Source organism: Leucopleurus acutus (genome assembly GCF_964270905.1).
Source record: "Leucopleurus acutus genome assembly, chromosome: 8".
Lineage (NCBI taxonomy): Eukaryota > Metazoa > Chordata > Mammalia > Artiodactyla > Delphinidae > Leucopleurus > Leucopleurus acutus.
Genome location: NC_139151.1, coordinates 13023091 through 13044252, shown reverse-complemented (window position 1 = coordinate 13044252; position 21162 = coordinate 13023091). Strand labels below are relative to the sequence as shown.

General features: G+C 51.8%; 1 protein-coding gene across 1 annotated transcript in view; it reads left to right on the top strand.

Moving 5' to 3' along the window:
• Positions 1 to 439: 439 nt before the first annotated feature.
• The window catches only part of GRIK4 (glutamate ionotropic receptor kainate type subunit 4), a gene marked incomplete at both ends in the record, with an annotated part of 308409 nt that continues 287686 nt past the window's right edge, over positions 440 to 21162 (top strand). Inside the window, one exon of the mRNA XM_082845308.1 lies at positions 440 to 521. Within this exon, the coding sequence (XP_082701434.1) occupies positions 440 to 521 (82 nt within the window). The remainder of the gene's footprint in view (positions 522 to 21162) is intronic.

The following is a 21162-nucleotide window of genomic DNA, read 5'->3' as shown; positions in this document are numbered from 1 at the left end:
ATGTGGCGTGCCCGGGACGATGGCCTAACCTTCCCACCCACTCCTTTTCTGCTCACCCATGGCTCCTGTTCTTAAGAGCAGATGAAAGTTTTCATCCCCAATTAGACATTTTTTAAAAAGTGGAGCCCTATGAATCATTCAACCACAGTCACACCCTCCTGCCCCTGATTTGGTGGCGGTCGGGGTGGGGGATGGCTTTAGAACCTGAGGCTTCTGTGAGTCTGGGCAGAGGCAGGAAGGACAGAGGCCTGGAGCCGGCCTGGAGCTCCCCTACAGGCACAGCGATTCGTGGAGGGAGTGTTGGTCCTCTCCACAGAGGCCGTGTGGGTGGTGGCTCGGGCCCCTGGGCCGATAGGACTCTTACTCACGTGCTCCTCACTCTCCCGCAGAGTTATGTCATGCCCAGACCAGCAGAGGGCTCCATGAGGATTCATAGAAGATGCCCCGCGTCTGGGCGCCTTTGGTGCTGCTTCCCACGTGGCTCGTGATGGTTGCCTGCAGTCCGCACTCCCTGAGGATTGGTAAGTGCTGTCCCTACGGCACCCTGGGGGCAGCCCAGCCCTGGGCGATGCCCCTTCCACACCCCAGGTGTCCGCAGGGGACATCTGACCCTGCACTCTGCCCTCCGTGAGTTTGGCTGGCACAAGCGTTGCGGGGGGGGGGGGGGCAGCCGACAGGCTGACAGCTACAATCTGCTCAAGCTGCCCAGCTCCTCTTGTGATGAGAAAAACGATGTTGAGTGCCTTTTGCAGTCTGTGATGGACTCAGCTGGTCACAGCTGTAGGTGAAGGAGGGTGGGAATGGCCACGGGGCTTCCAAATCCAGGGGCTAGAGAGCAGAGCAGAGATCATCTCTTCTCTCCTCTGATCAATCCAAGAAGGCTTCCTGGAGGGTGTGTTCTGATGAAGTGTTCTTGGTGCCCCTGACCCAGCTGCTTGGCAGGGCCTTTGCCTTGGTGTCTGCTCACCCTGCCCTGGTTCTGGAGAGGAAGGACAGGGCACTTCAGTGGCGTGTGTCCACCAGCTCCCTCCCTCTTCATTGCTGTCATGGGGGTGCCCATTCTGGGTGTGGGCAGGCACTGCCGCCACTGGCCCCATCAGCGTCCCCGTGCCTGGCGGAAGACTTGGCTCTTTCCGGGGTCCAGGAGTGCCTGAGAAATCAACTGCCTCCCCTGCCCCCCAACACCTCCAAGACTGAGCAAAGCTCCTTAACTTCAGGCTGGGCCACTGCCTGCTGATCCGGGTCCTGGGGACATGGCCCCAGCTGTAGAGACAAGGAGACACAGTCCAGTTCAGCAGACACTGTGTGGTCATCTGATGGCCTGGGATAGACGTGGGGTATCAGGGATTGGGGTGTGTACATGTGTATAGGGAAGGGAGTCATTGTGGACAGACAGGTGAGGCACAGCAGTGAGAAATCCAGGCAGGTGTGTTGGTCACAAGAAGATCAGTCCAATGGCAGGAACCCCGGGCAAGGCCAGGCAACAGCCCTAGAGGGACCCAAACACCAGGCAAGTTATCCAGACGGGGGCGCACGTGAAGCCCCTCTGCCCAGACTGGGGTGGGAAGGGGGGAAAGTGGATCCTGTGAGTGAGGCAGGGTTCTAAACTTGAACCTGAAAGGGTTAGAGGATGATTTAGAATGAAGATCAGGATGCAGGATCCCAAGGACTGGACCGCAAGCTCCCGAATTCCTCTACTTGCAGTTAGGACTGGTTCTGAGGTCCCAGAGATGGGCATGATGGTGGTGTGGGTGGTCCGGAGGCCCTGGCAAGGCCAGGCATCATGGGCCAGAGGCTGAGCTGCAGGTCCCCGAGCTACTCCGTGTTCCGTCGTGGGTACATGGGCACGTCTCTCCGCGCCTATGCAGTGGCAGCTGATTGGAATCAGAAACAAAGACCGGTGACTCAGTTCTTCCCCTCATCCTGCCTTCGGTCACCACTCTGCATACTTGAAAAAAGGAATTAAAAACAAAACCTTCCCTCCCTCTTCCCCATTCACTTCTACTGAAACTTCAAAATCTAATTTAATTCTGCTTAGCAGCGATATAAAACTGCAGCGATATAAAGCAGAATTTAATTTAATTTAAATTTAAAGCGATATAAAACTTAGCAGCGATATAAAGTTCATGTCCTTAAGATGCGTAATTTATAAGATGCCTCGTTGTTCAGCATTTGCTGTGAGGTTTTCTCCTCTAAATGAGTGGCTAAAGCGGTCACCCATCCATTTCCATTTGTGGCTAATGGGAAGCGGAAAGGGATTGAGCCGGAACTGGCAGCTCCTCGCGGCCTCGGCTCTCCTGACACTTGTTCCCCGGGAGAGAAGCAGAAAGTGGGAGCTGACAGATCCCTGTCTGGCCTGCTGTGCGACAGTGGAGGGCTTCAAAGGGCCCCTCAGGCTCCCATCCCCACACTGGGAACAATGCTTGTCCAGTTCTGTCCTCTCTGCTGGCACTCGTTCTGGTTCATGCCAGGCCACATCCAGCTGATCTCCAGCCAGGGGCCCTGCTGGCTGGCAAGGTCAGACTGGGCCTAGTCTCCAGAGGCCAGGAAGCAGAGTGAAGCCAACAAAGAGAGAGGAAAGTAAAGAAAAGCCACAACAGCAATGCCAGGGCTTGTTTTGCTGTCTCCTTGGTTATCCTGGGAGCCGGGAGCTTTATGGACGGAAAGGTGCTAATTACACGGACTCCAGAGGGGATGTGGAGTAGGGCAGGGATGGGAGGAGAAGTAGGTCAAGAAAACACAAGTAGCTGTGCTTAGCGGCAGGCAGCCTTGCACACAGATGGGCTGGACCAGCGTTGATGGCGACGGGTCCCCCAAGTCCTCCAGAGGCTCGCAGGAAAGGGAGGGGCTGCTGCTCCTTTCCCCACTTCCCACGGGTCACTTCTCCCCACATTTGATTCTTCTGGGGTTCCTCCCAAACCTCCAGCCTCAGAGTAGATGGCTGTGAGAGCGAGGCTGCACGGAGGGACCGGGAATCTCGGAGATAAATTGCCCCGCCCGCTCCAACCCCCGCCCCGCTTGTCAGCTGGTGACAACGTGGATGTTTGGAAAGAGGTGGCGAGCCCACTACCCTGCCGTGGGACTGCTGGTTTTCATTCAAGTGAGGCACGGGGCGGGAGATACAGCCAAATTGTCTATTACAGTGTCCGGTGTTTACTCAACGAATGAGGCTTTGGGAGAGGGAAAGGGATTTTATTTATGATGGCGAGGCTGCCCACATAAATTCCCCAAACTCTCACACATACGTCAACCTGTTTCAGCCATCTGTCTTCTGAAAATGTCTTTTGATTTTGCTTCTGTCCCTCTGGGTCCTCTGAGTGATGACTGTGAGAGCCGCCAGTTAATAAATGCCCCGAGAAGACCACCCTCACCATCTCTTCAGCCCTCCACGACTTAAAGGGATCATCATCGTATCTTAGAACCGTAAAGGATCCTACGGATTCCATTTTCCAACCTGCTCATTTCGCAGATGAGGAGGGAGGCCCAGAGGGGGTGGTGATTTGGCCAAGGTCACACAGCAAGTAGGGGGCGGGGCTGGTGGCAGTCAGATCATCTCTTTCCAACCATTCTCCCATTCCCCTGTTCCAGCACACTCACTGGGTTGTGCTCTGAGTGTTATGGCATTTTCCCACCAGATTCTGAATTCCAAGGGAGATCGACCACGTAACACAGGTCCCGACACTTGACGTATGTGAGCATATCACACAAACTCAGTGAATGGATGGGTGGGTGAGTCCACGGCCCTTGCGAGATGTGGTCTCCCAAGAGCACGTTCAGCATCATTGTTCTAAAGTTTCTTCTGGTCTTCCCTGTACTTCAAGAGGTAGACTTATGGGAAGAAGTAGAAGAAAAAGGAGAAGGAGGAGAAAGAGAAAACGTCCATCTATCTGTCTTACTTAAAAGGGAAAAGAGGAACGGGCTGGAGATCCTGATTGGGTTCTAAGGCAAGTTTTGGCTATAATGGTAAAAACGGGGATTCAACTATTCATTTATGAATCCACTCAACAAGTATTTATTGAGTGCTATGTGCCAACACTGAGGACACAGTGCTAAATAATAATGATCCCCCCAATAATTACCACTGGGAAAGACCTCACTCTCTGCCAGGCACTGTGCTAGGTGTTTCACATATTTCAGGCAATCTTCACATCAGAATTAATGACCAGGTGTTATAGATGAAGAAACAGAGGCTTGGGGAGTTTAAATAACTCATCTCAGGTCACACAGAGGCTGCAATTCGAACCTGTCTCCAAAGCTTCTCTTTCTGCTTTGCCGTACTGCAGCTCTGCACCCCTGGAGACATGTGGGATCATCCCGTTATCACAGCAGTCACATTACATATATTGTGTTCTATCTGGCAAAGGAATTGAAAGATGGAATCATTATTGCTTTTTAGTCTGTTGCTCTTTTCTGATTCTTTTACTCCCAAATAATTTCCTAAGGACCCAGACGAAGTCCATCAGACAGATGAGGAAACTGAGGCCTGGGGATTTGAAAGTCTCGCTCAGGGTGGTACAGAGTCCTGCTCAGCGTGGGTGGCACTAGACATCAGCAGGTTATTGTAGCCATTGAACCTCTTTCTTGTTGAAGTTTCCCCTGTGCGGTGAAGCAGCCGGAGCTTGGATTTATTTGACACTCCGTCTTACTAGGACCCCAAGCCCTTTATAACTCCCATGTTTTACTGAGGTGGTTTCCCTCAATGAGCTCCAAGTCCTGCAGAGAGAATGTTAAACATAGAACATTCAAATGTTATGAAGATGAAGATAATAAAAGAATTGGGGGAGGCAAGGGGGAGGAATAAAAAGCACTGGTTTTCTTATCCTGTTCTGCTGTGTATTAAATATATCGGACACACCAAGATCCAAATATACCAACAGAATTCTGTGCCTTGCCGAGGACTCACTGTGGGTTTCTTTGAGTAGTGGGCTCCCCTTCATACTGTGACCACGTGATGTGATTTATGAGATTTTGAGCAGTGTGTAACTCTTGATCTCTTTGCCAAATTGAGTCACCCATATAAGCAATCAGTTGGTCTTTCACATTAGTGACAAATAGAAATTGATGACTTTCTCCTTCATCTGTCATCTAGAGACGGAATCCATGTACAGAGCTTTCTGGGACACAGATCCCTCCCCTGCCGAACACCTTAGGAGATCTGTGTCTTTCTTATTATGTCTGTATTCCTGGGTCTAGCACAGTGCCTGGCCCATAGGGGTACTTCTTCGGAAGTGTTTGCAGGATGAACTATCTAATGGCAAGTTTTGAATCTTGAATTGACCTGTCAGTTTTCAAATTTCTCTTCTCCCAGATACTGGTCAGTGCTCAAAAATGCCAACTGGTTTTATTTAACAATAAGTGTACAAAATACGTATTTGCAAGAGTAAATATTTTGCCAAAGACCGTCCGTGAGGGTGTCTGCTTGCATGTGTGCTTGCACGAGGCTGTCTCTCCTCTCCTTCCTGCCCCACCCCTGCTGCCACCACATCTTCAGAGGGATGAGGGAGACTTGGCTGCCGTTAGCAAGGCATCCAGGGCAGTGTACTGCGTGGAGTCATCTGTCTTCGCCTGCTGCTTGGTCTTCTGCCAGGAGCACCACACCGGATACTTGGAGGACGTTTATCTTCTCTCAACCTTTCCAGAACCCACTTGTGAACTACAGGCTCCGGCCACAGTCTCTTCTGCTGAGAAGTGAGGGATGAATTAGGCCTAGGGGCTCCATTTCACAGGTATGAAAAACTGGGGTCCCAGTAGGCAAAGTGAGTTGGCAAAGGCCACCGTGGCAGTGCCAGGATTCCTGACTCCCAACTGCCTGGTGACATTGGTGCCACGGTTTACAGTGTATAACATGTTCTTACACACGTGTTAATTCAGTTTCCCCAACAAGCTGCAAGGTCGGTAGAAGTAAACACGTCTTATGGCAGAGGACGCTGAGCTTCACAGAGTTTGGGGCTTGCGCAAGCTCGCGTGGAGGGGAGTAAGAGGACAGGACATGTCCCAGGCAGGGACAAAGGGGGCCTGGCCTATTGCGTCCCGTCAGAGGACCAGAGGACAGCTGAGGTAGCAGAGTCCTGAATAGCCTAGGCTGTTGGTGGTACATTTTTTTTTTTTTGGCTGTGCAGCTTGTGGGATCTTACTTCCTTGACCAGGGATCGAACCCATGTCCCCTGCAGTGGGAGCATGGAGTCCTAACCACTGGACCGCCAGGGAAGTCCCAGCAGTACATTCATTCTTTCTTTTTCTTCCTTCCTTCCTTCCTGGCTGTATTGGGTCTTCGTTGCTGCACGTGGGCTTTCTCCAGTTGCGGCGAGCGGGGGCTCCTCTTCGTTGCGGTGCGCGGGCTTCTCACTGCGGTGGCTTCTCTTTGTTGTGGAGCACGGACTCTAGGTGCGCAGGCTTCAGTAGTTGTGGCATGCAGGCTCAGTAGTTGTGGCTCACGGGCTCTAGAGCGCAGGCTCAGTAGCTGTGGCGCACGGGTATAGTTGCTCCGCGGCATGTGGGATCTTCCCGGACCAGGAATCGAACCCGTGTCCCCTGCACTGGCAGGCGATTCTTAACCACTGCGCCACCAGGAAAGTTCCCCAGCAGTACATTCTTGATGGGAAAACCACCATGGGCCAGAGTGCCGACGCCCAGGACCTCATGAAATCAGGCTGAGCTAAAGAGAACAGGCAGGTGACAGTAGGAAACATTATGTTTTCTTAAACGTATCATGGTGAGTCTGCAGGAGGAAACTGGGAAAAGTCCCAGAAGCAGGGGTATTGGAGAGAAGGGAGGTGGCTCTTGTTCCCTAGCTAAAAGCCCTAGATCATAGAGCTGATTTCCAAATAATTTTGATACGTGGCTGCCTGTGTCCATTGGTGCTAGAGTGGCCTGGTTTTCCCGGACTCTCATTTTGCCCCCTCCACACATGTGCTGACCCACAGTATCTTCCGTCCTGCTGGTAGAAGGCCTACCTGGAAGAGACACACGTGATTTGAGAGAACTGGCATGGTAATATTTTGTCAGAATTTCAAAAGCCTGTCTCCAGCTCTGTGAAGTGGTTTACAAGAGTCTTGGGATGGGGAGTGAGTCATTAGCAAGCTCTAGTTTTGGGAGGGTGGTTTGTTGTAGGGAGAGATGATCATTATGGAGGGAGATTTGGGTTTGATGTAAAAAAATGTTTACCCGACAGATGAAATGGGCTGTTCTGATACTGCGGTCCCCACAGCTGGAGGTGGCCATAGCTGGGCTGGACAGAGTTCAGCGTCAGTGGGAGGTTGGACCTGGTACCTCCAGGACCCCTTCCAAGCTGGGCTCCTGTGCTAGAATACTTTAGCCTTTGGTCTGTTCTCGTACTCTTTGGGAGGCATCCTATTATCCTTGTGTTCTCATTAACAGCCGTTCGTGGGAGCTTAGCGTGGAGGCAGCCCTCTGCCTGATTTAAGCCATGACCCCATTCGGCCACAGTTGCTTAAGCCAGATAAGAGGAAGCCCTACTGTGTCTCCTTACTCTATTGGGATAGACCTGTCTGGGCGTTTCTTTTCTCCCTGCGGCCACCGCTGAGGTGTCGGAGAAGCACAGAGGCTGCCGCCTGCTCTCAGCCGAGCGCCTGAGTGTGTGTGAGCCCAAGTGGGCGGGAGACACGTGTGTGCCTCGGCGGGGCCCGCGCATCCCACCCACAGCCTCGCAGCTCAGCTGCAGGCACGACAGCGGTCACACTTAGGTCTCATTAGTCTGGGTGCGGGGGCAGATAGCTGGGCGGGGGTTGCCGATAGCTGTCGGGCTGGCCAGCAGCCCCTCTGTGTCTTGTTGGTGTGTGTTTCTTCCCGTCGAGCTGAGTTCGGGGCCGATCAGCTTGTGGGGGGTCCGCTGCCGCTTAAGCCCACACCGATGAGGGGCGTGATGCAGAGGGCGGGGCCAGCTCATCCAGTCTGGGCTCAGCAGGTGCCCGGTGGGGCCATGCCGGGGCCGTGCCCAGCCCCTGGCCGGGAGGTAGTGCCACCGTGCTGGACTCAGGAGGAAAACCAACGTAACTGGGGGTGGGTGACCACCTGGGGCAGCCCGTGAGAGGGTCCCCCATGTGTTTCCCTCTTCCCTTAGCCCCTTCTGTCCTGACTCACCCAGTTGCCTTCTATGGCTATTCCAAGCTGATAGGAGTCTGGAGAGCAAGGGGGACACCACAGAGCCTGATGTGTTCTGGGTAGCACTGGGGTTGGCTCGGGAAGGCTCCATCATGGTGTAGAGGTGGACGCCAGAGCCTGTGCTCTAACCAGACTGCCTGGGTTTGAATCCGAGCACCACCCTTTACTAGTTATATGACCTTGAGCGAGAACTTCATTTCTTAGTGCTTCAATTTTTTTCATCTGTAACATGGATGACAGTAGTTGCTACCTCATGTTTTTATGAGAATTCAATGAGTTATTACCTAGAAAGCACTTAGAGTAGTGTCAGGCGTGTAGTAAGTGCTAGGAAAGTGACACCTGTTATTGGGAATGGCACTGTTGGCATCTCTTAGCCTTCCCCTGCCTGGAGCACACTTCTCCACTTCTCCACCAAATGCTGTCTCTCCCCTTTTTCTAAATCCTGCTTTAAATTCACCTCTTTCTAAGAGCCAAGAATCCACACCCGGTTTGGAAAGCTCTTACTTCCAGAATTCTCAGAGCGCAAGAGGTACACATGCTGACTCAGTCACACGCGGGTTGCACTGTCTTCATTGGTGCATATACCCGCCTATTTCTGCAAACATTTAAAAAACCATATTTGAATTTCATCCGTCCCACCAGCCTAACAGCATCCTGAGAGACTGGGCTCTATTTTTTCTACCTTTCCGGTGTCGTGGGCTTTTCACACTGAGGTAGTGGTCCCTGCTACTGGCTAGTGGATCTGAATGATCTCCCATCTTAAAAAACTCCCTTAACCCCACATCCTTCTTCAGCTAACCCCTTGTTTCTCTCCTTCCCATTGCAGAGACACTCTGCAAAAGAATTCTTATGCAAAGCTATCTCCATTTCCTCTCCTCTCTTACCCAATCGATAGGACTCCCTCCCATCAGATTTTCACCCCATCCATGGTGCCCCCACGGCCTCATCTGGTCATCTGTCCCCAGGCCCCATTTCACAGGCAGCATTTGACATAGTCTTTCTATCGCTCTTCCTGCAACGCTTCTCTCTCTTGGCTTCTGGGTCTCACTCCATCTTGGTTCTTGCCTTCCCGCATTGGGCTCTCAGTCTCCTTTGGTGATTCCTTCTCGTGTGTCCGACCTCTGAATATGGATGTGCCCCAGGGTTCTGTCCTTAGACCTCTTCTCTCTCCACCCACTCCCTAGTGATCTCATTCAGTTTCATGGCTTTTGATGCGGTGACTCTCCAGTCTCATCTCCAACTCTGACTTCTCCCCGTAACTCCAGACGTACACACCTACTCCTCATTCCCTTTTGGATGTCTAAGAGAAACTCAAATTTGACTTGTCCAAACTGTTGATGTGCCCCTCTAAGCCTGCTTCTCCTACCGTCTCCCCTGTTGCATACATGGTCACGCCGTTCTTTCTATTTGGACTTAGGTTCCAATCCTTGAAGTCACGCTTGACCCCACCTTTCTCTGATATCCTATACCCTTCCCATCAGCAAATCCTGTTTGCTGTACCTTCCAAGTATATCCAGAACCCAACCACCTCTGGCCACCTCCGCTGTGGCTTTCCCGTTCCGAGACAATATTCTCTCTCCCTTGGATCACTGTAAAGCTTTCCTACTAGTTTCTGTGCTTCTCTCTTACTGTCACTTTTGTTTCTGAAAATGGCAGCAAGGATGATTCTTTTAAAATGTAAGTTGAATCATGTCAGTCCTCTGCTCAGCTCTTCCAGTGCCTTCTCATCTCATCTCATCTCAAGTCAGAGGAAAAGAAAGAGTCCTTACGGGGTCCCTCCCACAGGGCCCTCCACGATCTGCCCCACTGTTCTATGACTATTTGTTCTCATCTCTTACTCCTCTGCCTCTTGTTCACTCCACACCAGCCCCTCCCCCTGGCTTCCTTGGTGTTCTCTCTGCCTAGGACAGTCTTCACCTAGACGTCTGCATGGTTCACTCTCTCACTTACTGTAGGTCATGCCCTGCTCGCCGTCTCTCTGTCTCTCTCTTCCTTGCTTTGATTTTTCTATAGCGCTTGTCGCCATCTGACAGACTGGGTCCTATTCGCTTATTATCTGAGTGCTCCCATCAGGCAAAAAGCCCTTTGTCTTGTTCTCTGCTGTTTCCCCAGCATGTAAGACAGTGCTTGGTATACAGAAGGCGCTCACTAAATGTCTACTGAATGAGTGAATGACGCAGACCCAAGGGAGGTCCAAAGGAGCTTCAAACTTGAAGGCTGTTGGAAGGCAGAGATGATGATGGCCTCACTCAACACAAAGGAAGTTCTCAACAAGTGTTCCTTGCCGAGGACAGTGCCCTGGGCCTGCTGGCTTCCTGTCCCCAGGTTCTCTGAACCCTGCGGCAAACCCTGGGTCCACAGGCTAATCTCCATCCCATTCTGAGGAAGTCCAAGCCAGCAGGTTAATGACTCAGCAGCAACATGAGTCTTGTCTGCTGGTCTTACTTTGTCCCTCAGATCCAGACGCCGAGCTGTTGATTTAGAGTCACCTCCCCCAGCTGTACGGCCATTGCAGTGCTCAAGTTTCTGTCTCGTCATCAAGTCTGAAACCTCACTTTCCTATTCCGACTGTTTCTGAGCTCCCGTGGGACTCTGGTCAGGCCTTGCTTGTCTTAGTCTTCCTAGAGCTTGGGGACCTGAATCTGGACCCAGCCTCCCAGCTGGGACCCTGCCACCTGCTTCCCGCTCTTTCCTGAAGCTGCCTGTGTTCGTCAGGATGCCTGCTTCTTGTCTGCCACAGACTCTCCAAGTGCTTCACCGGGCCTGTCTGCTTGTACTTAGATTCACAGAATCTCGATGGTGGCAAGGACCCCCAGTATAACCCAGTCCACTTTTTTTTTTTTTTTCGGTACGCGGGCCTCTCACTGCTGTGGCCTCTCCCGCTGCGGAGCACAGGCTCCGGACACGCAGGCTCAGCGGCCATGGCCCACGGGCCCAGCCGCTCCACGGCATGTGGGATCTTCCCGGACTGGGGCACGAACCCGTGTCCCCCGCATTGGCAGGCGAACTCCCAACCACTGCGCCACCAGGGAAGCCCAACGCAGTCCACTTTTGAATAGCTCCGACCATCCGTTCTCCTCTGTGTTGAGCCAGATCTGTCTCTCTGCGCCTTCCACCTACTGTCCTAGCTCCGCCTGTCCCTCGGGAGCCTACAGAACAGGCCTTGTGCTCTTCCCTCGGGCGGCATGTCCGAGGTCCGAAGCACTGTCCTTTCACAGCCCCCAGCATCTTCTTTGTTCCACAGATTCATCTGACCGTTCCTTCCTTCTCAGCATTTGGATTCCACTTGTCATCCTGGTCACCCTCCTCTGAATGGGTTTTCTCTTTTCTCCTTTCCAGGTAGGACGTGTCCCCAAATCAGAGGTAGGCACTCCCCTCATCCGCTTCCAGTCCAGCGCAGGCACCTGCTCTGGCCTGATGGGATCTGGCCTCCGGGTTCAGAACCCCCGGTCGGACCCATGCCCGCCAAGCCCCAGCTGACCCGTCTTTTGGCTAAAGAAAGCCCATCTAGGTCTCCATCTACATCCTGTGAGATGCGCCCTCACACCTCCAGCTCCGGCTCTTCTCAGGCTGACTTTGCTCTCAACCCCAGACCTGATGCCGCTCTTGAAAGCAGGCAGCAGGTTGCTCCCATGTCTGAAGGTACCTGTGTTAAGGAGTCGGGTGCTGGGAGGTTCCCTAGGTTGTGTCACCCCTGTGGCTTCTTCCGAGATGTGCTTTCCCACCCTTTATAGTACATGGTCTTTCAAGCAGGGAGTGACACTGGCAGGGGAGGGAATGCCACTTTGCTGGCAACACTCATAAATTTCCCCCAGTGGCAGGGATCTAACCACGTGAGACTGAGCTTTCAGCTCACAGATGAAAGAAGAGGGATTTTCTCTGAGATGACAGAAAAGGGAAGTGGATAGGCCTGGGGGCCTCAGCAGGAAGCTCTGCTAAGGACTCGTTCCAAAGAGGCACCGGCCACGGCCTGGGTGGGAACAGAGTGGCAGTAGCTGGCCTCACACCTCCGGGCAGCCACCGGGCAGCCTCGGGCCAGCGGACAGGGAAGGGGAGCGCTTTCCGATGGCCATCTGTAGGGAATTTTCCCTACTCTCCCCAGAGCCCTTGGAGTTCCTGAACCTAAAGGGACCTTTACCTCTAATGGTGGTTGAATGCCAATTTCCCCCTTAGAGCCAGTTGGGAAAACCTTGAGAGCTAAAGGAATTTAGTTGTGAAGTGCAAATGAGAGGACTTGGTGGAGATGAAATAGCGTGTAAGTATCTATGGATCGCCCCCATTGGAGCTCTCCCTTTAGTTAATCAACTTCTTCCTCATCTGCCCAGGAATGATCTCGCATAGAGCAGTACTGGCCGCTGGACAGGGCCACCCTCTTGTGGGATGGGTGGGACCTGTTGCCTTTGGCTTGTGGTTACAGCCTGGGCGGGGCTCCCTTTTGGGTCTCGATCCAGTGCCTATCTTACCATGAAGCCATGAGGATGGCCACCTGGGGGAGCTTGGACTTCACATTCAAGTCTTCATATCCTAGGCATTATGGACAAGGCAGCCTCGGATTCAAAATCCACGGGTATGCCTCTCCCTTCTTAGCCACGTTCCTCCAGGCAAATTACTCAACCTTTCTCATGCTCAGTTTCCCATCTGTAAGCTGGAGATAACACTTTAGCATGCAGGAGGTTATCGTGTTAATTGAAAGGAGATACGTAAAGTACCGTACATGGTGTGTAGCATCTAGTAATATTTAATAAATACCAGTTCCCTTTCTTTTGTTTCTTGCAAAAATAGTAGTTTGCCCAACATTATGGCAAGCATAATTCTGGGTGGCATCATAGGGTAGTAGAGTGGGATTGGACTTTATTGACACACAGACTTGGAAATGAATTATAGTTTCAGCATGTGACCTTGGGCAAACTATTTGGCCTCTGTTTGCTACTATAAAATGGGGGTAATAATACTCACCCTGTCTGTTGAGGTTTAGGTACGATAACGTATGCAAAACAGCTAGCACAGTGCCTGGTAATTAGTAGGAGGCCAATAAATAATCGTTATTATCAGTAGTTCTATTATAATTACTATTACTACAATTTTCTACTGCTGCCATAACAAATTACCACAGACTTCGTGGTTTAATCCAGGTAAATTTATTAATTTACAGTCAGAAGTCCAGCATGGGTCTTGATGGGCTAAAACTAAGATGTCAGCAGGGCTGTGATCCTTTCTGGAGGCTCTCGGGGAGAATCCATTTCCTGCTCATTTTGGTTGCTGGCAGGATTCAATTCCTTGCAGTTATAAAGTCGAGGTTCTTACTTTATTGCTGGCTGTCAGCTGAGGCTGTTCCCAGCTTCCAGAGTCTGCAGCATCCCTTTGCTCACGGCCCCCTTCTTCCATCCTCAAAGCTCAGGATCACGTCATTCTCAGATCACAGCTCCCTGACCTCAGCCACAAAAGGTTCTCTGATTTTAAGAACTCGTGAGATTGTATTGAGCCTGCTGGGATAATCCAGGATAATCCCCCCATCTCAAGGTCTGTAACCTTAATGACCTCTGCAAAGTCCATTTTGCCATGGAAGAATCATGGCAGATTCCGGGGATTAAGACGTGGACATCTTTGGGGACCATTATTCTGTTCCTCTGTTTGGATGGCTCCCAAGATAGGAGCTGAGCCTCTTGAAATCATTCTCATGAGCAGTGCTGTGTGCAGGGGACTGTGCTTGCCCTTGGAAACTGGCCCCAGCCCAACCCCTGATCTGATTGCCTGACTCCTGTTAAGGTCAATCTGTTGCATGAGAAGCAGACAAGCCCAGAGCCCCGAAGCCAATGCGTTCCCTCGATGAGTAGAGGGACCCCGACAGGACAGCCACATGACTGTGACTGAGACTGTGCCACAGGAGAGAGAGAGCTGGGAAGGGACTGTGTAACGGGAAGCACTTCATCACGTTGATTTAACATGTCAGGCCTCTAAAGGAGTAACCTACAAGCAGAATGTTATCTGAAGCCATGTCACGTGGGCTCTGCTGGGCTTGGCTTGGAGTGATGTGTTTATTTCCTGCCATGGCGCCTAGAAAGAATAATGTCCCCCCAGAGTCGCAGCAAACTGTCTATTACTCTGCTTGTCATCCTTCCAGAAAGGAACAGATCCTCTTGTGTTTTAGGAAGGCATGTGATATAGGAAGGTATTGCTATGAGTAAGGAATTAGGAGACCTGGGCTTTAGGGCTGGTCCAACTTTGTTCCTCTGTCCCTTGGTCCTTATTTAACGCTGACAGCGCCCTGCAGCGGGCTGGGGTCTGTGGGAAATTCTGGAAACAGGATATTTTGTTGTTAATGTTCTAATGCGAAAAGGCAAAACTCAGACATGAAGGAGCTCCAGGAGAGCACAAAGCAGGGAAGCATTGAATGCCAGCCGGCCAGCTCCAGAGTTAAGCAATGATGACTATGGTCCGGGCACCATGGGCACGTTGGCACTTTGGGCTTCTTTTTACCTTCTTGATATGTTTCCTATTTCCATCTAATGAGAGGGTGGGGGGCCATCACTTTCAAGGACCGTATCACAGGGGATGGAATGACATTCATGTGTACTGAGCACCTAATATATGCCCATCACTGTCTATAAATTACATCATTTAATTTTTACAACGATCTTCAGAGGTAGGTTTGATAATGTCTGGTCTGTAGGTACAGAAACCAAGGCCTGGAGAGACTGAGGTGACCCATGCAGAACATGGAAGACCCTGGATTTTTTTTTATATAAATTTGTTTTATTTACTTATTTTTGGCTGCATTGGGTCTTTGTTGCAGTGTGCGGGCTTCTCATTGTGGTGGCTTCTCTTGTTGTGGAGCACAGGCTCTAGGCGTGCGGGCTTCAGTAGTTGTGGCATGTGGGCTCAGTTGTTGTGGCTCATGGCTCTAGAGCTCAGTCTCAGTCGTCGTGGAGCATGGCCTTAGTTGCCTCGTGGCATGTGGGATCTTCCCGGACCAGGGCTCGAACCCGTGTCCCCTGCGTTGGCAGGTGGATTCTTAACCACTGCACCACCAGGGAAGCCCCAAGCCCCTGGATTTGAACCCAGATTTCTTTGGCCCCAAGCCCGTGCTCTGTCCACCACACTAGGCACTTCCCATCCTTAACCCCTACTGTGCTCCCCTCCGCGGAGCCCCTGGGAGGAGTGGGGAGAAGGTGGGTATGAACGAGTTCTACCCAAGACCCCTGGGATGCCTTGATTTCTTTAGAGAGCAGAAGGCAGACGCCGCACCTGAGCCCCGCTCATTGCCCCCTGCCCTTGCCGGTTCCCTTTGCAGACATTTGACAGAGAAATTAACTTAAAATTGAACCACAAGAGTAGCGCCGAAGGCACCTTTAGGCTAAAAATAAGAGCAGAGGCTGTGCCGCTCAGGGGGGACGAATCTGCTCGCTGCCTGTATTTACAGCCACTTATTTATTAGATTCCAAATGGTGTTTAACCAGGAATCATATGGCAGTGATCTTTGATTACTTATGTGGCTAATGCCTCAACATATATTATTATTGCTATTTATTCTGCCCTGTTAAATGTACTGGGTGCTTCTCTCCCAGGAAGGTGCCAAGGAGAGGGACCCGGAGAGTCCCTGCATTGTAAGATCAGCACAAAGCCCCAGGGGACTGAGAGAGAAGGGGGCTTGGCAGGTGGTCCTAAAGACCAGGTGACAGGCTCTGCTGGGAGTACTTTTAATTTTTATTATTATTATTTTTTGGCCGTGCCCCGCAGCATGCGGGATCTTAGTTCTCCAACCAGGGATCGAACCCACGCCCCATGCGGTGGAAGAGCGGAGTCTTAACCCCTAGACCACAGGGAAGCCCCAGGAGTATTTTTTTTTTTTAAAAAGAAGCAGTCCTTTGGTATAGAGGGAGTGGGGATGGGAGTTGGAGAGGACACCCTAAAAAAAAGGGAAAGAAAAGTATAAAGTAAGAGTTGGGGCTTTGGGGGTCAGAAATATCTAGACTTATAATAATAGCAACATTTATTAAGTAATATTTGTTATGTGCCAGGGACCACGCTGTTCAAAGTCGTTGAATGCTGCCATCGTGTCTGTTTTACAGATGAGAAAGCTGAGGCTCAGAGAGTTAAATAAGTTACCCAGGGTCACACAGCTGCTGTGAGTCCGGAGCCGGCATCAAAACCTCTGGCAGCTATATGCCCGTGATACTGTCCTGCCTCCTTCAAAACCAGTATCCTCTCCTCTTGCATAAGCTTAACTTTTTGAGTAAAGAGCCCAGGAAAAGAATGGAAAACTTGTCCTTGAGGCCTGGAAGGCATGTGGAGACTGGAGTTCTTGGCTTCCTTTGTGCTTTCTGAGTGCTTTCCAACCTGCTCGGGATGAGCTGCCAGCAGTCCCCAGGGCATGCTCCACCCAGAGCCACCTGGGACACACCCGGAGCAGGCCACTGGGTGGGGCCGGGAATGAGGGTTTCAGGATGTTGAGTAAAGGTTTCTCGGACAATGGGACCTCCCTGCCCAAGCCCCAGGGTGGGGCAGCCAGGGCGTCTGAAGGTGGAGGCGGTAGAGGCCTGGGCACTTCTGGGCCCTGGTGCCCAAGGATGGGAAGCCGTGTCCCACCACAGGAGAACCTGTCCCACCACAGCCCCTCGGAGCCCCTGGGTGCTCTCCCTTTCACCTCTCACTTCCTCCCTCTTGCCCAGCTCGTCTTTCTAGAAGGAACCTCAAGCTCCTTTCCAGGGCATCTGAAGCCTTTGCAGGCAGGCTGCAGACCATCTAGACAGCCCCCTCATCATCACGTCCCCATTCCCATCCCTGCTCTGTAAAAACTCACCAGTGGGCATCCTGCCCTCCAGACACACTGGAGTCCGCGGAACGCCCCTGCCTCTCCAATCTCTGCACCTTTGCTCCATCCGCCTGGAATACTGCTCACCTTGCCTGCCCTGCAGAATTTTCTTCGTCATTCAAGGCCTCGCTGTTCCTCTAAGAAAACTTCCCTGACTGTCCCCTCCTTCCCCACTCACAGGGCTCTCTGCCCTTTCCCGCTCCCACAGCACGGTGTGGGCAGCCGGCTCCACCTCAACCCGCAGCCCACGTGACATAGTGACGAGTGTTTGTTCAGGCGCTGGTTTCTCTGGGGGCCAAGACCACGTCTTACTACCTGTCACTCCCCCAGCCTTGCTCATAGCAGGTTTTCAGTAAACATTGATGGGATGAATGAATGAATGAATGACTCAGTTCTTATCTTGGGCTACCATGGAGAAGGTGTTTGTTCCCCTCAGGACTATATACCCAATGGCTTTGAAAATGGGGCCCCTGGGGCAGGAAACAGGGACTACAGGAGCTAGGTTACACATACAGAAATAGAACGGCAAGGGGCCTGGAACATTCTGGAGAGGGAAGGAGGGACGATGTTAGCTGGCTGTGTGTCTCAGAGTTTAGAAAGGAGGAGAAAGAGACGCAGGCCGGGTGCAAAAGTAAACTTCCAGAACGTCCTCCCAGCGCCCCTCTCCTCCCTGTAACATGACGTACAGCCTCTGGCCTTTTCAGTTCTAGCAGACACACTGTTGGAGCATCTTACCTTTAGAAGGAGGATTGCGTGCTCGGGCCAGCATCACAGGGACCCCCAGCCCGAAGTGGATCTGATGCCCGACTCCCACCCGGGGAGGCACTGCCCCACAGTGGGGTGGGCCGGCCTCGCACCCTTTCACCCCCATCCCTCCGTGCCCTTCCCTTCATCTCTGCAGACGCAACCAGCAGCCGCCTGGGGTTTGGCCACATGCCAGGGTGTCTGAGGAGAGGCTCCTCAGACAGCCGCAAGAAGGGACGCGGTTAGGTGGTGGAAGTTAGGGATTGGGGGCAGAAGCCGGCGCGGGCAGGAACCGGGACCGGAGAAGCTCAGGGCTCGGGAGGGAAGCCCAGGAGGAGAATGAGCCCCAGGCTTCGCGAGCTGTTGAATGTTAAGGGGTCACGTCACCCCTCTGGGCCCCCGTTTCTCCAGCAGTGGTCCTCCGGACCCTGTCTAGCCCGGGATTCTGTGTTTCCCGGCAGTTCCTCTCTCTGGAGGCTGCAACAGATGCATTTGCGCGTCCTCCTGTCCTTCTCCTCCGTTGTTTTCTCTTCCCTCGCTCTCTTCCCTCTGCCCCCCTAAGTATTTACTGTCCACCTGGGTTTAGATTATACCCTGATTAAGTGCCATTTAGCTGTTGGCTGCCTGTTCACTCAGTTTTATAGACACATTCGGAGAGGCACAGGGGCCAAGGCCTGATTTTGCAGAGGGAGGGTAATGAGAACAGGGCAGCGGCGGCCCACTTAGACTGGATTTTAATGAAGTTTCCAGCTAACCTAAATCATCTGCATCACAGGTGGCCCAGCGACCGCTGAGTGGAAAGGGTCAGCCCCCGCCGCTGCCTGCCCGGGCTGGGGCGGGCCAGAAAGCGCAGAATTGGGGCTGGGGGCTGTGGAGGTGGCAGGCTGCTGGAGAGCAAGTGCCCTTCTCCAGCAGAGGACCCTCCTGACAGCAAGAGTCGGGCGGCTGGGAAGCGTGCTCAAGGTAAAGGCTGTCCGAGGGGAGACAGAATGCCTGCTCTTTCTGCAGCTGTTAATTAGTTGCAGATGATGAGATAATTCATAAAAATTAACAGTGATTTCCTTCACTGTGTTAATATGACCCGGCAATAAAACTGCTGTTAAGGATGACTTTTCTCAGCATCCAGGAGCAGGATGTCAAGGAAAAAGGAGCCCTCCGTGGGGTGGAAGGAGGAAAAAAAGGAAAACAGAACTGGTGAGAGAATGACAAGGGGAGTGATTTCCAAGCTTTGGCTGGAATCATCTGAATAAAGTCAAATTGAAATGCAAATCCTGTGCCTCTCAGCGCCCTGGCTGGGAAGAAATGCAGTTGGTGGTGTCACCTTGGCGGTTGATGGGCAGCCAGATGGGCAGGCGGGGAGAGCCTTCCCAGCTGCTCAGGGGAAGGGAAGTGGCCTCAGCCTCTGCCCCCATCGGGGAGTTGGCCTGGGCCCACAGGGGAATCCTCCAGAGAAGGGACACACCTGCTTATGAGGCCTTTGAAGCCCAGCATGGTCTGGCCTTGACCCCTCCGTCTGCATCCCTTAGAGCTCGTCTCTCTCACCCAGCTCTGCCCACACTGGCCTAATGTCAGTTTCCTGAACGTGCCCAGAGCCTTCCTGTCTTAGGGCCTCACACATACTTTGTCTAGACCATAATTTGACATCCTCGCCCCCTTTTTTTCATCCCGGGCTAAAGTATCATTTCTGCAGATGAGGCTTCTTTGACCTGTACTTCTAGTGCCCGACGCCGCTTCCACATTGCATATGTGGAGTGAGGGATGGATGGATAAAGAGTCTTTTCCCTGCTTAAACCCTTCCCCAGTCACCTCCAGGTTCAAACTCAGTTGCATATAGTGCCTGTATGCATTTGCTAGGGCTTCCATGCCAAAATACTGTGTGGCTTAAACAACAGAACTTCATTTTCTCACAGTTCCGGAGGCTGGAAGTCCAACATCAGGCTGCTGGTGGGTTTGGTTTCTCCTGAGCCCTCTCTCCTTGGCTTGCAGACGGCTGCCTTCTCACCGTTTCCTCAAGTGGTCTTTTCTCTGTGCACATGCCCTTCTGGTGTTCTCTCTGTGTGTCCACATTTCCTTTTCTTGTAAGGACACTGGTCAGATTGGATTAAGACCCGCCCTAATGACTTCATTGTAACTCAGTCACCTCTTTAAAGGATATTATCTCCAAATATAGTCACAATCTGAGGTACAGGGGGCTTATGTTTCAACATATGAATTTTAGGGAAACCTAGTTCGGTCCATAACAGCACCCCATGTGATCTAGCCCCTGCCCGTCTCACCAGTCACATCTCCACCTACCCTCCCGACTCTGCTCTGCTGGATTCCCTGAACATGTCATACTTTACCTGTCACCATACCCAGAAGGACTTTGTCCATGCAACTGCCTGATGAATCCCTACTCATTGTCTAAAACCCAGTTTAAATGTCCTGTTCCCCATGAAGGGTTGCCGGGCACTGTTTCCCCCTCCCTCTTACTGTTCACACTCTCTTGGGTCATTATGTCTTAGGAACACCTTTATCATAGCACGTTTGCTTATGGGTCTTTCCTGAACTTGCTGTGCTCTTCTGAGAGCTTTGATCACTATAGAGTGGGCACTCTAAATTGTTGAGGGTACAAATGAATGCTCAAAAAATTTTTTGAAAACTCAAAAAATGGGATGGTGAGAAGTAAACAGATCTTTTTGAAGTTGAATTGATCAGTCTTGGTAGTAAATTGGATGTGGAGGATGAAGGAAGGTTAGAATGACCAGGTTTCTGGCTTGACCAGCTAGGTAGCCAGAGGTGTCATTTATTTTATTTTATTTTATTATTTATTTATTTTTTTTTTTGCGGTACGTGGGCCTCACTGTTGTGGCCTCTCCTGTTACGGAGCACAGGCTCCGGACGCGCAGGCTCAGTGGCCATGGCTCACGGGCCCAGCCGCTCCGCGGCATGTGGGATCTTCCCGGACCAGGGCACAAATGCGTGTCCCCTGCATCGGCAGGCGGACTCTCAACCACTGCGCCACCAGGGAAGCCCATAGAGGTGTCATTTATTAAAAAGGAGAAGAATGGAAGAGGAGCAGCCTTGGGTTTGGTGTTGGGGGAAGGAGAGGTTAGGAACTGTGAGATATCCAAGTCGAGATGTCAGGTAGTCAAATGGTTATAAGACAGTAGACCTCAGAAGAGAGGTCTTGGACGGATAGATAAAGAGGGGAGTCACTGGCATGTAAGTGGGATCCTGAGCCACAGGATCAGGCAGCCTTCTGGGGAGAGAACGGTGTGGAGAGTCTAAGACTGAGCAACCTAAAATGTTTACTCAAAGACATTACTCAAGAAAGACACCATTTGGCAAAGTAGACATAGTCTAGTGAATCCACAGTAAACGGCAAGACTGAAGTATCTACAAGACTTAACCAGCCAAAATATTTTAATTGGCAAGTAAGAATGGAAAACTGAACTTTATGTCTGGGGGGCATATTGGCCAATGATGGTAGACTAGCTATAGAA